The sequence below is a fragment of the Gekko japonicus genome, unplaced genomic scaffold (genome assembly GCF_001447785.1).
Source record: "Gekko japonicus isolate JY-2015 unplaced genomic scaffold, Gekko_japonicus_V1.1 scaffold125, whole genome shotgun sequence".
Lineage (NCBI taxonomy): Eukaryota > Metazoa > Chordata > Lepidosauria > Squamata > Gekkonidae > Gekko > Gekko japonicus.
In genome coordinates, this window is record NW_015165834.1 from 1,443,735 (window position 1) to 1,461,933 (window position 18,199).

Below are 18,199 nucleotides of genomic sequence, written 5' to 3' on the forward strand. Positions count from 1 at the left end.
TACCTCAGCTTAGAGGGAACACTGTGGCTGACCCTGCTTAGTTCCCAAACTCTGACGAGCCCAGGCTAAGCCTGGTCTATTCTAGTTGCATAGGCTAGAATAAATAATATTACTCTTTTATTTTGTAAGGCCCCGATTAATTTTCCATAAAACTCCTGCTTCTTTGGGGGAGGGGGGTGAATGCCATCCTCTGCTCTGATGGAGCCCTTGGCCGTCTCCCATGGACAAAGCTGCCCCTTGTCTGCTGTTACGGTGCCCCAGGTATTTTATGCTGTGATCTCTTCCTGTGCAGCCTTGTATCATAGTTTTCAAGGCGGCTCACGGAATAGCAAGACATGCAGAAAATCCAGTAATCACAATAGCTGTAAAGCCAGCAGTAAAACTCAAAAGCGGTAGAATCTATCAAGATCATGGTGACAAACACCACAGCGGTGTGAGGAGGGGAGAAACTACCTGTTGCTACAGGCCTGTGAGAGGGCAGGTTCTGGCACCTGTTCCGAGTGTCAGGTGCCAGGTGAACAGATGTAGGGAAGCAAAGTGCCACAACAAACAGCCCAAGCCACCACCCCATTATTTGGAGGGGGGGCTCTGCCAAAAGCCTAGGCAATTGGACAGGTTTGTATGGAAACTGATGCTATATATCTAAACTGCAAGGAAGCAAGTTTTTAAAAATCTGCCTACATTTAGATACTTGTATTTGCTGCTGTCCTCTGTCCATTACATATTGTGCAGGGGGTTGGACTAGATGACCCTTTCAACTCTATGATTCTATTCTAGTGTAACTCCATTTTGGTGGATGTTCCCAGTGTGTTCTTGCCTTAGTCGTGTGTGTGTGTATGTGTTCAACCTACTTGTGACAACTGTGTGCAGAAATTGAGCATAATATAGTGAAATGAGTACGGTTGGTAGCATCCGTCTTTGTTAGTGTAAAATGTGGGGTTGGAAAGTGCCATCTAGTCACCGCTGCCATATGATGACCCTGTAGGGTTTTTAAGGCAAGGAATGAACAGAGGTGGTTGGCCATTGTCTGCCTCTGCATAACAACCCTGGGCTTCCTTGGTGGTCTCCCATCCAAATACTGCCAGAGCCGACCTTTCTTAGCTTCCAAGATGTGACACGGTTATGTTACCCCAGCTGTCTGGGACAAGGAAACATCAAATATACGAGGTCTAAGTTAAATAGTTTGTAGTCAGGCTGTATGATCTTGGAATTGCTGCAGTTGGCTGATTCTCTCCCCCCCACCCCCTTTTCTTCCATTCTCAGCTACAGACAAGCCCTGAATATGGCCAAGGTATGAATCCTATTAGCAGACTGGCTCAGATACAGCAAGCCAAGAAAGAAAAGGAGCCGGAATACATGCTCATCACAGAACGGGGGCTTCCCAGGCGCAGGGAGTTCGTTATGCAGGTTTGTACACAGAGTTCAGCTTCCCGCTCACACCCACCCCTGGCCACATGATGTAAGATAGCATGCCAGGGCTTTTGGTATGGGTACGTATGCCTCACCATGAAATGTTTAAGGTGCTTTTTGGCCAAAGGGGTCCTCAAAGCACCCTACAATCAAATCACAGCAGAACACTGTAAAACAGTTCCTGAATGCGCAGCACTAGTGCGTCTCACCTTCAAATCAGAAGTGATTTTTCACCCTGGAAAATTTTAAATGCCCGTGCAGATAGAGAAGCCGTCCCAGCGAGTGTCCTTGGTTAGGAAATTTCACAGTGTGGATGCAATTACTCATCAAGTTCTGACTCCAGACAGGATTTGTCTTCAGACAGTGAAGTGTGGGAGAAAATGTTCCTAACTATCCCACAATAAAAGGTTAAAATCTGCAAACAGAATTCAACCCAGAAACCAACTGAGAACCAGTGAATTTCACAGGGGAATGGGTATTGCACGATCTGTGCTTAGCATCCTGGACCAGAGGTGTCTTTGTGAACAGCGTTCAAGGGCGGTCTCATCGAAATGACATTACAGCGATCCAATTGAGAAACTACTATAACATCCGCAACAGTGACAGGTGCTTGCGTAATTAATACTGGCTGCTGCCATACAGAATACAGTTGGCATACTAGCTTCTGTGCTGACAGACTTGTTTTTGGTAGGGGTCGCACAGTCCTGTCCACAGTAAATGTCTGCTGTCTGTTCTCTAGCCCTTTAGAAAAATGGTGGAAGGAAGTAGGGATGAAAATGCAAATGAAGCTCTAGATCCTAAGTTTTACCCACGCTTCAGGATAGAAGCCTTCAGAGCTGCTTCCCAGAATTAAGGGAGGTCAACTATTAGGCAAGTCCCAGTACACAGAATGCACTAGAAATGCCATACAAGGTGATGCACTTGAGAGTAACCATCCTTGAATACTTGTCCCTTGAGCAGGGCTTCAGAATTCAAAGCAGCAAAAAAACAAAACACCAGGTGTTTTTTAAAGAAGACTTAATCCTATTTTCATGATATCAAACAGGCAGTTTTTCTTTGTACGAAAAGGAAGTACTTGATAACTCTCAGCACAGCCTGAATCCTCCATTTTTTTACAGCGATCAGTGTTAGCATGAGTTTCCCCCTTATCCTGCCCTGCGCTCACGTGGGGTTCATTCCACACACACACCCAGCCCACCTTCTGTGCTTATTAAGCAGTTGAACCTCACTGCATCCAAAGCTCTTTGTTAGCCCATTTTTCGGGTCCCTCTTTGTCATCCTCCTTTGATACCATGCCTAGCTTTGCTTTCTCCCTGTTAGGATCTGAAGGAAGATACATGCAAATAGCTTATTCTTCAGGGGTTCAGCATGTGAGGGCTGCGGTCCAGTCCTCAAACAGAACACTGGGAGGTTTCATCTTACTGCTGGTGACCTTGTGGCGTCCTTTGGCTGTGCCTTGAAAACTCATAAACTGCTAATTAAAGCAATGCAGTGCAGTATTGTCATCAAGTGGTTGGTTAGTTCTTCATCCTTTTATTTTCCATCTTCCTCAACCAAAGACACAAAGTCCAGTGCCACATGCATTAGAAGTGACCGTGCATTGGTGTCCTTTTCTCTTGGCATTGTCTCCCACAGACTTGCAGAATATAACTAATTCGGAGCAACAAAGGAAAGTGCTAAAAGGGGTTGGTCATGGAAGAAAGATTTAGTATTTTTAGGCTGTGGTGCCAGTGATAAGATGGCATTAAGGCCATCAAGGGCACTGTTCCCTCTAAGCTGAGTTAGTGTGAGCTAGCTCACAGTTTTTTTAGCTTCCAGCTCACACATTTTTGTCTTTGCTCAGGAAGGATGGCTCCAGAGCAAACCAATTTATGCAGTAGCCAAATCGCTTGACCACAACTTTAATGCCGATAGCTCATAAAGTAGAATTTTTGCTCACAAAACTCCACAGCTTAGAGGGAGCATTGATCAAGGGGAAAAACTAGCTCCTGTTAAACTATCAGGCCATGTTTGAGATGGATAGGCTGGTGCTCATAATGCTTCCATTCTCATTTAAAAGGGTTTCTCACTGTTACATGTTTCTGTCTTCTGCAGGTGAAAGTTGGCATGCACACAGCTGACGGGATGGGAACGAATAAGAAAGTAGCAAAGCGTAATGCAGCTGAAAACATGCTGGAGGTCTTAGGATTCAAAGCCCCTCAACCCCAACCCCCAAAGCCAGCACTAAAGACAGAAGAAAAGGTAATGCGTTCTTGAACGGTGGCCTTTAGGCTTCTGTAAATGTGGGCTGAGATGGTGATGCACAGTTCCTACGAGAACTGGAGGGCACAGCTGATCCAAGGGGGAGGAGCTTGAGGGTGAAGCCCACCCATGGGCTGGTGTGGATGGTAGATCCAGATGACTTTGTATGCTTGGCCAAGATGTAGAGCTGACTTGTCTGTATTGAGAAGAAGTACTGTATTTTGGGAATGGGGCAATGCGTGGGTGGTGCCACAGTGCCCTTGGATCTCTTCGTTCCTTGCCTTCTCGTTTTAATTTCTTTCGTACCTCCTTGTGGGCTTGAACACTTGGACCTGGTTGGTTTCGTGGGGAAAGGGGTGTGGCTCTTGTCCAAACATTTTGTGCAAATTACCTACACAGTGGTTGTGCCATTCTGTAGATGACATTGTATTTCAAGAGGATCTTTGTAGTCCAACCACGTAACTACTCCTAACATAGAACTGCTGTCATGATATTCTGAGGCCTGGTGAAAGTCTCATCTATCTATTTGACTGGGTAGGCTTCAACTTATAGGATTTATTATGTGGGGTTAACCCTTATTTTTGGTTTTTAATTCCTAAAGTGTTGTCACCTTTCCTCAGAGGTTGGGATTGTAGATTTTTAAAAGAAATTGTTTCCTTTTTTCTCTTGGTAGACACCAGTAAAAAAGCCAGGTGATGGAAGAAAAGTAACGTTTTTTGAACCCGGTTCTGAAGAAACATCTACTAGTAAGTGATCTTAATTATATTTGACTTTCATGCATTACATTTGTATGGGATTAAAATACTTTGGGAATGGCAGGTCCCTTGGAAGTTTACATCAGCCATATTTTATTGACATCGTTTGTCCTGTTAAAGTCTCTGAGGAGAAGCGGTTATAATAAAAATAATAATTATTATTATTTAGCGTGGCCTGACTTGAGACCGTAGATCAAATGAGTCGACCAATGGAGGAGAAGCTGTTTAGAACTCTTCCAAGGAAACTATTTCCCCATACAGAGTGCTGCTGTCTCCCTAAGGGCTGGGCTGGATACTGGGATTTCAGAAGTAATTTTGGATAATACTCAAGTGATCTGCCATCGTGTGCATGACAGATAATTAATTGCCAGTTAATGCAACTCTGCTGCCTGATTTTTTATCTCTGCATAGGTAATAAAGAGGACGAGTTCAGGATGCCTTATCTCAGCCATCAGCAGCTCCCCGCGGGCATTCTTCCCATGGTTCCCGAGGTTGCGCAGGCTGTAGGAGTGAATCAAGGACACCACACCAAAGAGTTCAGTAGGGCAGCCCCGAATCCTGCCAAGGCTACAGTGACGGCCATGATTGCAAGAGAGCTGTTATACGGTGGCACGTCCCCTACCGCTGAGACCATTTTAAAAAACAGCTCCTCGGGCCATGTACCCCATGGACCACTCGCTAGACCCTCAGAACAGTTGGACTACCTTTCCAGTGTTCAGGGAATCCAGGTAAACCGTTCGCACGAGGAATGCTTTTAGCTTCTTTGTGGGATTTGCCTCCCTAGATGAGAACCTGATTCCACGAAGCTGTAACCAATGGCTGCCACTCCTGGAGGAGGGCAGGTAGCTCTGAAGGCTGTTACTGTGCTGCATCGTGTGCTTAAAACATTCTTTAAAAGCCTACGGCTCACCCACAGAGCACTGCAGTGGTATAGACGCCTTTCCTTTCAGTATAGCACCATGATGTTCACCAACAGTTTTCCTGGTGCCCACCAAGTGATTTTAGAAAGTGGGTGGAGCCAGGTGGGGTTTTTGCCTTACAAGGCTTCTGATTGGCCGTTGGAGATTTGATTGGCTGTGCAGATTTTTTTAAAAATGTTGCTTTGGCAGCAGCTGCCACAACAGCACAAGGATCTGTACTGTATGAGTCAAGGTAAGTTGCAGCAGCCATTTTCTGGCAGACTCCTCCTCCCTGTGGCAGCCATTTCGTGTCAGCCATTTTGTGGCTGTGCCCACCACACTACATCAAAAATTCCATAAATGCCCTCAGGCTGAAAAAGATTGGGGACCCCTGGTTTAGCCCGTGGTCCTTCATATTTTCAAGCAAACAGAGCCCTTTGTAGCTTAGTTGTACTGCTCGTTTGATGGGACTTGCATGTTTTGTCTAGCGCAACTTTGGGAATTAGTCTGCATGGCCAGAGGAATTTCTGTGGGTTCGCCCTACCTGGACAAAGGTCCTGTTTCAAATACAAGGTCACTCCATTACAAAGCTCCCTTGAGGGTGTGGGGCCAGGGGGAGGGAATCACTACATGTCATAAAGTAGAACAGTAGAGCCAGAAAAAAGGCCTGGTTGCTTGAAGGATTTAGATCACTGGTTCCCAAGGTGGGCAGTGCCACCCCCTGGGGGGTGCTGGAAAGATCCAGGTGGAGATCCACAAACTGCATCTTTTTGTCCACTTCTTGAAGGTAGATTTCCAGGGTGGCGCTGAGTAATTTTTTTTCTGAAAAGGGGGTGGTAGGCCCAATAAGTTTGGGAACCTCTGATTCAGATTATAGAAGCCTGGCCATTGAAGACCACAGAGTGTGTTCTACTTTTGCTACTGGCATTAATTCCCACGCCAATTAAAACACGAAGATATTTTCTTCTGCTGAGATTTATGTTAGCATGGTTGGATGCATTGCTGTCTGCAGTTTTATTGAGAATATACTGGGGTATACCATTCTTCGGTAGATTTTGCACCTGCAGTTTTAGATCGATTAGATTCTGTTGACCATATTGTTTTAGATTGCCCTGTATTTTCAGATTTAAGATCCAAGGTAATTCTCCCATTACTTGGAGCTGGTTCTAATTATCTGAATTAGAAAATTTATCAATTATTAAGATATGCAGAAAACCGAGTTACTGTACAAGTGGCCAAATATTTGGTGACAGTTATAGTGCAGAATATTTCAAGGGCCACCTGCCTGGTTTGTTTCTGGAGCCAGAAAAAAGAGCCATCTTTCCTGATGAGCTGCTTTACTATATAGCTTTTTACCTGGGAAGTATCCTAACGTAGGGGTACATTTCTAGACCAAAAAAAAAAAGGGAAGAATGCCCAACCAGAAAAGAGAGGGGTAAACCAAAAAGGGCTGAGAGCACAAAGAAACAGGAAAAAAGGCACTCTGATGCAATAGTTAAATGAACAAATTCAATTATGTGCACACAACACCAGTAATTTAATATCTAAACAAATCCAAAACAGGAAACACTTGTGCACATAAAATAAAATAATACGCACTGCTAAATACAATAAAACATAATGCCAACTGCATTTCAGCACAAAGCTGTTGTCAGTGGCTTATGACCATAATTAGCACACCATAAAAGACACAACAAATCACAAGAATCAGCAAGATAACCAGATTCATTTCTTGGACTGAATTGAGTACTCCTTATATAAAATCAGTCTTCAGATATTTCCACATCTGCGTGTCTCTGGTCCAAATAACAACATCAATATACATGAGTATTTCGCCATCCTAATGTTTGATATTTTTCTGTTTCTTTGTGCTCTCAACCTTTTTTTGCAGTAGAAAAGAGCAAGAGTCCAGTAGCACCTTAAAGACTAACAAAATTTGTGGCAGAGTATGAGCTTTCGTGAGTCACTGCTCAGTTTTTCAGAGACTCTTGAGAGGTGAGAAGCTCAGACCCTGCCACAAATTTTGTTAGACTTTAAGGTGCTACTGTTCTCTTCCTCTTTTCTGCTGCTACAGGCAGACTAACAGGGCTGCCCGTCTTAACCTTTTGTTTTTGTTGTTTACCTGGTATATTTATAGAAACAAATATGCTGCTTGAATCTCCTGGCAATGTAGACCAGCTACTTGACTCTTCCTGCTAGACATGACTTGGTCACTCTGTATATTCCCCTGCAATGCAGACTTAACATTTCCATTGTCACACTTAATGTATTAGGAAGTAATTCTTGGACATTTTGTGCAATGTAAGAATCTTGCTGCCATCATTTAGAAGCTACCATTTTCTTTATATACCTCTTCATCAAAGACTTCTGAAGTGTCTAAAAACATTACTGTAGAAGAACATAGAAATCTTGTTTTAAGGGGCTTACAGGCTGTGGATTAGCTTCTGTCTAGTGCAAACAGAGCAGTGTTTCGAGAGGCGTACCCCTCCTGAACTCTGCTGTGCCCCTTCCTGAATTCAAATCCCTGGGGATTTTTGGCCCCCGGGGACAACATGGTGGCCTGCAGTGGAAGGGAGGAATTGGCACAAATATACCACCTCCCCATTCTTCCAGAAAACATAGAGTCTAAGCTTCTGTTTTTGGACAAGACAAAAAGTGAAGATTGGTACTGATAAATTAATAGCGAGGATGGCATTCATTGGGGGGAGGTTAATGGATGGGCACAGATGCAGCTCAGGGAAGTCTTTGTTGTCACGCTTCTCCAGAAGAGGCTGGATGAGAAGGAGAAGCAGGCGGTTCCACAGACTGCAAATAGGAAAAAACCAAACGGCGCCATTAGCAAGTGGCCCCTAATTTCAGGGCAGTTTTTTCCCCTGGGACAGAGGAGCCCAGATGGGACCAATCACGACAACAGTCCAGAAACACCAGTGTGTGTTAGTGTGTCCTCAAGCAGGAGCCCGCCAACCTTGGCTTGGCTTACGTAGAGCTGAGAGCACCACAGCCGGCAGGCACAGAGTGCTTGGGGGAGAGCGGATGCCTCCTGTCATCAAAAAAGGGAAACCGCAGGAGTCTTTCCTGCTGCTTGAGAGGGACTCCTGCTGCTTGCCTTGGAGAAGTAAGGCTGCACAAATTGGGGTGGGAGAATCTGTGTGCTGCTGAGAAGTTTGCCTGAGGGTCAGGGTGCTTGTCCTTGGGGAGTGGGTCTTTGGGCACTTATTTGGCAATAACTGGTGTGCTGTAGTGGTTAGAGTGTCGAACTAGGATCTGGGAGACCCAGGTTCGAATCCTCACTCTGCCATGGAGGCATATTGGGAGACCTTGGGGCCGTCACTCATTCTCCCTCAGCCTAACCTACTCCACAGTGTTGCTGTGAGGGTAAAATGGAGGCGAGGAGCAGAATGTAAGCCATTTGGGGGTCCCGAACACAGAGGAAGGTGGGGGACATAAACGAAATAAATGAAGTAAAGCTTTTTGTTTTCTCTTAGGTCGAATACAAAGATTTCCCAAAAAACAACAAGAATGAATTTGTGTCTCTTATAAATTGCTCCTCTCAGCCACCCCTGATCAGCCATGGAATTGGAAAGGATGTAGAATCTTGCCATGATATGGTAAGGAAACTGGAATCTCATCTCTTCAGCTGACTTGCAGAAATTCCAGTTTCATTAGTTGGCATAATTTCCTGCAGATTAAAGGGCAAGACATCATCTCCAGGTTTTTACTGGGTTGTACGCTACGTAGAACTTGGGATCTTGTTGCTATAAAAAGGGAACTGGAGAGAAGCAACAAATATTGTTGCATTTGCCAGGTGATGTTAAGTATCCTGTAATCCAGCGCAGTGGCGGACCTGCATTTTTGGGACCATGAAGCTTAAACTGTTTTGGGGGGCCCTTCTCAACCAGTAAATATAGGGCAACAGTGCTGCAAGCCCCCAAGAAAATTTTGAAATTTGACCAATTACAGGGACATTTTGAGACCATACGAAATGGGTACTGGAGCATATTCTAAGGTCAGTATTAAGTACTTCAACCCATTGGCATGATTCTGTCACTAAAGTAGACCCATTTTAATAACAAACACTTAAAAGCCCCCATCAATTTTGTTGAAAAATTCACTCATTAAAAAAAGTTGCTTTGGGGCCCCTCCAGGATTAGGGGCCCTGAAGCTTAAGCTTCATTAGTTTCATAGTAGATCCTCCCCGATCAAGCATACCTACATACTGAAGTATTCACATTTTGGAACAGTCTGGAATGCACTGCTCCAGTTAGATTTGTGAACAGCATAGCACCCTTCTTACAAACTACTTTCAAATCAAGCATAAATCCTGAATCCCCCCCCCTCTGGGGGGGGGGGCTCCAACTTGCACCATTATGCATAGTGTGACAGGATGGCTCTTGAGCATATGTAGCACCATTGTAGCCATGTTCACACTGGGCTAGAGTGGAGGCTGGTGCATGCACAACTTCGAAGCGAAGAAGAACAAATGACTGTGCTGTCGTCTCTCACCCACCCACCCACCCACCCACCCACCAAAGTAATGTGTGAACTAGGGTTTGTGCATCTTTCCCATAGTCTTAACCATGAATCCTGCTTTACTGGTCAGGATAGGAAAACACACATTGCCATCTTCCTTTTCTCTACTTTGTTGTAGTTTTTTAGCAGGGGCTATAATGCATTTTATTGTAGAATTTTAATCTAAGTTAATTACTGTATGTTTACCCCCGTTGTGTGCCACCCTGAACCCTGCTTGCAGGGAAGGGTGGCCTAAAAATTGAATAAAATAAATAGGGGGGGGGGACCACAGAGTTGCAGCCCTAATAACCCAGACTAGTCCAGTCTCATCAGAACTTGTAAACTAAGCCAGGTCAGTACTTAGATGGGGGACCAGCAAGGAAGACTCTGCAGAGGAAGGCAAAGGCAAACCACCTCTGCTCATCTCTTGCACCAAAAACCCCATGAGATGGAACTTCATGGGGTCATCACAAGTCAGTTGTGACTCGATGGTACACTTTGTTTAGCTTAGTTTTAGCAGACTCTAAACACCTATTTGTGGAAGCAGACTTTGAGCAGCTTTAGCCATTTTGTCCGTGAGCTCCTTTCATTCATCTCTGCCCGGTGGGAACACTCCATATCACCCCAAGAGTTCCCCAGTGGCTCGTTCCAAGAACTGGTTGTTGAAAAATGTCCTGTTTGTGCTCGAAACAAATCCCATTGTGAGTTTGAGCAGTTCCAAGTTGATGCTCTCGGCCCTATTTCAATTAAATATGGTAACGCGTGAGTGTTATGTGCCTCTTTCCTTGCTCCAGGCTGCGTTAAACATCTTAAAATTGCTGTCTGAGTTGGACCAACAAAGTACAGAGATGCCAAGAACAGGAAATGGACCAATGTCTGTGTGAGTAAAAACGATATAAACATTTTCCCTCTTTTTACTTGTTTTTTAAATCAAAAGCAGCCTCAGCTTTGTAACACTCAGCATACAAAGAAAAATAATGGCTCTTTTATATAGTTTTTGTTTGTTCTTTTACACTGGGGCTGCAAAAACGAAGCTGTGTCATCACCTTGGTAAGGGTGGGAGAGCCAGCTTTATGTCCTTATCGTGACTGCCCTACAGTGGCTGCTTAGGACAAAATGTCCCGTCCTGATTTCTTTGAAGCTGTGGATACGTTCCCATAAGCAAGATGCTCTTTCACCATCCCCCACTCCTCAGGAAATGCTTTATAGAGCTGTAAATTATACAGCGTCTGCTTAGCAGAGCAGGTTTTCCTTGCCAGAAGCAGCTTAATTTCCTGTCTGGCAGCATGCTTGAAATAAATTGATGAAGACATTGATGAAGACATTCAAGGCGTTTTGTATACATATTTGTTATAGTGGTTCCAATTGTCCTCTTACCACGGGCTTGAGTAGGATTGAATGTAACTTGAAATCATTAAGATAAAGGTTTTTAATAAAGATATTACTTTGGCTGTATTTATTGTTGACAGTAAAAGTGTTTCCAGTTTTTTTGCCTTCTTTTTTGGCACGAGCTCATCAGAAACGCTGGTGTGTAGGAGCAAATGTCAGTGGACCAAATGCAAAGAACTCTCTCTTTTCTTTTTCGTTTCTCTAGATGCGTGAAGCAAGAAATGGAAAGTGACCCTCTCCTGAAACCGGCTAGCTCAAACACTTTGGGACAAACACTGGATACCACTGCCTGAAAAGGCTGACTGGACCCAACCCCGAAAGCACCAGAGAAAATCAAACGCTTCCTAATTAATGTAACCTAACTGTTTTAGAGCACTGCAGTGGCCACAGCTCACTGTAGTGTCTAAATCATAACCGTTGCTTTTCCAAACAGTGATAAAAAAATTTTAGTTTCATTGCATTGTTTTGAATGACACTATAAATTTTTCATTTGAAAAAGAAAAAACAAGTTTCTTAATTGTACCTAGAACTATAGCACAGTTTAGAAACTTTGTTGTCTGAAGTTGACACACTTAACCTGTGAACTAACTTGGGAAGATCATATCCGTGTATGTGTTCAGTTTTTGTTTTTAATGAAATTGTGGGGAAATTTCACTGGAAACAAATGGTGTGCCTGCCATTGGATTAAAAAATATATAAATTAAAAAAATAAAAGTGAACGCGTTAAACTTAGGCAAACCCAGCCTAATTATAAACGGTTGAATGAATAATTACACTTTTTTAGGGATTTTAAACTTCATTTGATCATTTTGATTTCTAGGATATTTTTCAGGGAGAAGGGTGGGGGACCTGAATGCAGCAGAAGTTTAAATGGTCGCTAATCTTTGTTTTAAAAATATGAAATTGTGTATGTGTGTCTGTATAAAGGCACACAAACTCGGTACATTACAGGATATGATCTCAGTGTAGTGCATATAAAACTGCAGATTGATTTTCCTTGAGTGCTTTATACTGTTTAATTACATCTCCATGTCGGGCTGAAAAAAATTACCTATGTTTATATATAAACTGTGTTGCTTTTGATGTTGTGTTTATTGCACACAGCAATGTGTGCAGTAAAGTTTTTGCATATGGTCCAGGTAAAGCACGATAGCCTTGCAAGTTAAGTACTGCTTCAGTTCATTGTTTACGCTGGAATTTTTTCTCCCCATGGAATGTAAGTAAAACGTAGTGTTTGTCACCAATAAATGGTAAATACTAAAAGACAAAGTGGGTGTGTTCGTTATTCCTCACATTCCTTATTCCTGTTTGGGTCTGCTTTTTTCTTTAAAAGTCCCCCCCCCCCTTTCTTTCTTTCTTTTTTTGCTGTCAAATCACAGCCAACTTACAGCAACCCCTTGGGGTATAAATGAAGTTTAAAAAATGGCATTACAAGCATTTTTTAGGTAGTGTGAATATAGGCTGTTGCCAAAACCCATTGACACTTTGGAGAAAATGGCATTAGAGTGGTAGGTATTATCTTCGACGTGGTCTCTGTGTTTCACACCCATGGGATCTAGTGCGCACGCGCTGGATCGAACAGTGCTGTAGCAAGCTCTTTTAATGGATTTTCGCGCCCAGTCCCTCGGGCATGCGCAGGAACCCCACCGCGCATGCCCAGAGGGGTGGGCGTGGACATCCCGCCAGTTCCTTTCTTACCGCCGCGTTGGAAAGACCTCTTTCTTCGTCGGTCTGATCGGTTCACTGTTCGCTTTTGCCTCACAGCTCTTAGGAAGTATTTCCATACTTTATTTTTCTGTTTTGGTCGTTTGTTCTTCAAAAACTTAAAAAAACAACAACTTTATTTTCTTCTGAGGGGAATTTACCTCAGGCCTTCGGGCTACCCCCCCCCCAACCGTTTCCTCCACTTCATTTCTTTATGGAGAAGAAGTGGGGATTTTTCAATAGATGCAAGATGTTTGTGGTAGCAAACATACTCCTCCCGACCGCCATACCCTCTGCATTTTTTGCCTTGGAGAGACTCACAAGCCAGAGTCCTGTCGTCATTGTGCTCGCTTCTCCAACCAAACGAGGAAGAACCGCGCTGCTCGCCTTAAAGTGGCGCTGCTTGAATTGGCCCTTGCTCCTGCCTCAGCTATGGAGGAAGGGACCGTCTACATCGACAGCTCCGGCATCGAGACCTGCCTTCGATGTCGACCACCCGACACCGAAGCTCCCGACATCGAAGGCAAGATCGTCCGCCTCAACGCGACTCAAAAAGAAGGCTAAGGCAAGTACGGAGCTTAAGTCCGTAAAGAAGGGCACCTCCAAGTCCCTAAGGCGGCAAAGAAGGGGAAGGAAGCAGTGCCTGCGCTGGGTGATGCCCCCATAGTGCCCCCCCGCTCCAACGGCAGTATCGATATCGGAGGCCCAAGTTCCTCCACCGATACCGACCATCCATGTATATGATTCCCCTGTCCACCAAATGGAGCCTCCTTACTCCGACATCGAAATGGTAGAGCATTCTCTGTCGTCGACATCGACGGTATCGGAAGCTCCCGACATCACTCCACATCGGCACCGATATTCTGCATGTGACACTCAGCATCACCCCCCTCGTCTGCACACGCCGATATCGACGACCGACATTACAGGGACAATGCCCGCAGACAAGCTAATGCTTTGTCTCCCAGACGTCCACGGTCCAGAAGTCGCTCCCCCAGAGTCTTCCTGCCCCCCCCACCAATGTCGTGGGATCAACGACAGTTGAGGTACCTCTACAGGGCTTAATCCACCATCCATGCCGTGGTTGACTCCAGCGGGCTATTCTGATTGGGATCACTATTCGACCCACTCCGTTCATAGGTCGAGATCCTCCCACAAGTCGAGACCTTCAGCATCTCTGTCGCGTCCTCCTGTAGTCGATCCGTCCCACCATTCTCTGGAACCAAGTCGTCCTGTCAATCCTCCGGTCACTCCAAACCCTGTCATTCCTGTCGTCCAAACAAAACCAGTACCCTCTCAACAGGACACTTTGGTCCACACACCACAACAAGACTCCTCTGACTTCATGGAAGAGGACTCAGATACAGAGGCTTCTGAGATTCATACCTCTCCTGACCATACGTCTCCCAACCAGGATGTCGCGGAGGACTTACCTGTCTCTCCATCTGACAACCTTACCCCTGATCTGGTCAAAAGAATGGCCCATTCTTTAGGTCTCTCTGTCATCCAGCAACATCCGCAAGCAACAGATGCTGTTTACAATATAGTTCAGCTTGATACTTCGTCCACCTTGGCATTGCCCATGTCCTCAGTCCTTCTTACATCTTCTTGGATGTAAAGCGGGCTCTCCTGTTCTACCTCAGTAGAACACACCCGACTAGAGGAGACTCACAACTATTCGTCTCGTACGCTCCGGCACGACTGGGTACGCGCATCACAGCCCAGCGCCTGTCAAAGTGGATTGTAGGTCTAATCCATCTATGTTACCTACTCGCCAAACAGCCATTGCCTGGCCATATCAGGGCTCACTCTACCAGGGCTGTCACAACTTCCACTGCCTTCCTCCAGGGAGTACCACTGCCGGACATTTGCAAAGCCACTACCTGGGCCACGCCTAACACCTTCATTAGGCACTACGCCCTAGACGTCCGTACCAACACCAGTACCAACATGGGATGTCACATTCTGTCTTCGGCTACGCAGTAAAAGACCTGCCAGCACCCACCTCCAGATAGGCCACTGCTCGCTAATCTCCCATGGGTGTGAAGCACAGAGACCACGTCAAAGATAAGCAGGTTGCTTACCAGTAACTGGTGATCTTCAAGTGGTCATCTGTGCATTCACACCACCCGCCCTCCTTCCCCGCTGCTGTCAGCTTCTACATTTTTGAATAGGGGTTGATTTGTGGCGGTTTGTAGGAGCTGGCGGGATGTCCGCACCCACCCCTCTGGGCATGCGCGGTGGGGTTCCTGCGCATGCCCGAGGGACTGGGTGCGAAAATCCATTAAAAGAGCTTGCTACAGCACCGTTCGACCCAGCGCGTGCGCATTAGATCCCATGGGTGTGAATGCACATATGACCACTCGAAGATCACCAGTTACTGGTAAGCAACCTACTTTTCCTCAGTCAGACATGAGGCTCAGCCTTCTGAGAGGTGCTGGCACACACAACCTCCACTAATTTCATACACCTTCCATAGGCCCCACTAAAAAGTAAGCAGGTTTCACCGCACCACTGGGAAGAGGCGTCCAGAGTTGGTTTGCCATTGCCTGCCTCTGTTAGTGGTTCTGGTATTTTGTGATTGTCTCCCAACCCAATACAGACCAGGGCTTCTGTGATCTGACAAGTTTGGGCTAGTCTGGGCCATCCAGGTCAGGGTTTACTAGCCCATGGAGGTATTTAAAGCGAGGATCATGGGTTTGGATTCTAAGAGCTCTGGATGGAGCTGAGATCACAGAAAGCATCTTTGCCACTTCTCTCTCACAGGAGCCACTCTCCTCCAGCCCCAGGGCTTCTGGGGCGGGGGTGGGGAGGTCAGTGGCAGGGGGGAATCTTATAAAGCCAGCCAGGTGGGCCTCCCTTCATTATGCACAGGAGGGGCTGAAGAATGGATAGTGCAGCTTGTGGAAGGTCATTTGTGCCTTTCCTGTCTCCTGTGGCCATTCTCTCTTTTGTTCCACGCACTCCAGAACTTGCATTGACCTGGATGCCCATGGAGCTGATCCAGACATTGACACAATAGAGGAAACTTCTCCATATACAATATTCCATGCAGTTTTGCAGTCCACTTTAAAGTCTCAAAGCGAAGGCAGTAAAATATTTTAACTGAAATAGGAGACTGGCTTTGATTGCTCTTGCTTATAAATTTCTAGGACTTTGTTTTCTACATTTAAAAAAAATGTTAACCTCATAGTGGTAAGAACTTCATTTTACTAAAAAGGGTGGCTTGGGTGATGCCTACACATGAAACATTTATATACATATATATAGAGAGAGAGAGAGAGAGAGAGAGCTATGGATGGATTCCACCAGTGGTACCATGAGACCTGCTTACTCTTTAGTGGGGCCTATGGAAGGTGTATTAAATTAGTAGAGGTTGTGTGTGCCAGCACTTCTTAGAAGGCTGAGTTTCATGTCTGACAGGAAAATACCTACTATACTAATGCTATTTTCTCTAAAATGTCAATGGGTTTTGGCAACAGCCTATATTCACACAGCCTTGTCATGCCATTTCCCCTCCTTCATTTATACCCCGCTTCTCTCCCCATTTGAGGGGCTTACAACATTCTTCACACCTCCAGTTTTCAATATATCCAAACCTCCCACCTGTGCAGCAGTTTCTGGGTCTCTTTCAACACTTTAAGGACCTTTGTCTAAGGTGCATTAGTAATCTGGGCCACCCAAGTCTCTCCGGTCTTGTCAGCTTGATTTAACAATCCATGGCAGGCTAGGATCTAATCTAATTTGCATCTGGTGGCTTTTTCAGTCCCAACCAACCTGTCCCCATCAGAGAAGAAGAGAAGAGATGGGATTTATACCCTGCCCTTCACTCAGCGTCTCAGAGTGGTTTGCAATCTCCTTTCCCTTCCCCTCCCCACAGCAGACACCCTGTGAGGTAGGTGGGGCTGAGAGAGCTCTTTCGAGGACTGCTTGTGAGAGAACAGCTCTGAAAGAACTTGTAACTTGACCCAAGGTCACACCAGTAGCTGCATGTGGAGAAGTGGGGGAATCAAACCCAGCTTTCCCAGATTAGAGTCCGCACTCCTAACCACGACCCCAAACTGGCATCACATGAATGATTTAAGCAGTGGCACAAAGAAGTGACTTCGGTCACTTGGGCAATTGTAATACCAAAGGAATATGTTCTATCTAACTTGCGAAAAACGCAAGAAGGAAGTGTGGATTTAGGAGACTTCACATCACTCCCTATTAAACTGTATTTATATCATGGCCTACATTCCAACCCCTTTCGCTCAGCTAAAGATTATTTTTTTAAGTTTTGCTGGATGAGTGAATACACAATAATGTACACATCTGAACCATTTTTCCAGGTTGCCTCCAAGTTTGGCATTATTCAAATCAATTCACTTATTTCTCTGTTGATGGGAAACTAAATTTCTCCTTGAAATGAGTCATCTGCACATCTGGGCTAGAAAGTAGGAGGTAATGAGCCTTATTACTCTAGGGCCAGCTTTCCTAGAAAGCATTTCATTTATTTACTTCATTTATAAGAAGAAGAGTTGGATTTATACCCTGCCCTTCATTCAGAGTCTCAGAGCGGCTTGCAGTCTCCTTTCCCCTCCCCACAACAGACACCCTGTGAGGTAGGTGGGGCTGAGAGAGCTCTGTGAGAACTGCTCGTGAGAGAACTGTGACTGGCTCAAGGTCACCCAGTGGGCTGAATGTGAAGGAGGGAGGAATCAAAGCTGGTTCTCCCAGATTAGAGTCTGCGGCTCTTAACCACTACACCAAACTGGCTCTCCCTGCCTTTCTCCCCATTGGGGACCCAAAATGGTTCTATTTTATCCTCACATCAACCCTGTGAGATAGGTTCAGCTGAGAGTGTGTAACAGACCCTGGGCCACCCAGTGAGCTTTCATGGCTGAGTGCGGACTTGAACCTGGGTCCCCTAGACCTTGTCCTGCACTCTAACCACAACACCACACTGGCTCTCAGTCTACCATGGAATAAGCAAAGAAAATCATCCAAAGAGTAGGTATGTTACTCCAATAGGATTCTACCTACTGTGTAATTCTCACTGAGGTCTGAGTTTGGAGGACTAGCTTTAATTTTGTTCAGTCTGTTGTTGCAACTGCGCATCTCCTGTTTGATAGATCAAAGGAAGAATGTTCTAGAAGAGGGTAGTAAAGCTATTTATGTGCCAATGGATCTCTCAAGCTAAATGCTGCACAGTTGTAAGTAATTTTTTCCATTCTTTTTTTTTTTTTTTTGGTCTTGATTTCAGTATTAGAAATATTGCTTTAAGCTCAGTTCTTTGAAAAGGGAGAATCT

At 45.1% G+C, this 18,199-nt stretch overlaps 1 protein-coding gene across 7 annotated transcripts in view; it reads left to right on the forward strand.

Annotated features, from left to right (window-relative positions):
* Positions 1 to 12,460, forward strand: part of STAU1 (staufen double-stranded RNA binding protein 1) — a 43,975-nt gene extending 31,515 nt beyond the window's left edge. For all 7 annotated transcript variants that reach the window (XM_015410914.1, XM_015410918.1, XM_015410919.1 and 4 more), the window contains 7 exons: positions 1,264 to 1,407; positions 3,505 to 3,651; positions 4,325 to 4,397; positions 4,818 to 5,134; positions 8,791 to 8,913; positions 10,609 to 10,694; positions 11,409 to 12,460. In XM_015410914.1, the coding sequence (XP_015266400.1) occupies positions 1,264 to 1,407; positions 3,505 to 3,651; positions 4,325 to 4,397; positions 4,818 to 5,134; positions 8,791 to 8,913; positions 10,609 to 10,694; positions 11,409 to 11,496 (978 nt within the window). In that variant the 3' untranslated portion in view covers positions 11,497 to 12,460. The remainder of the gene's footprint in view (positions 1 to 1,263; positions 1,408 to 3,504; positions 3,652 to 4,324; positions 4,398 to 4,817; positions 5,135 to 8,790; positions 8,914 to 10,608; positions 10,695 to 11,408) is intronic.
* Positions 12,461 to 18,199: the final 5,739 nt, after the last annotated feature.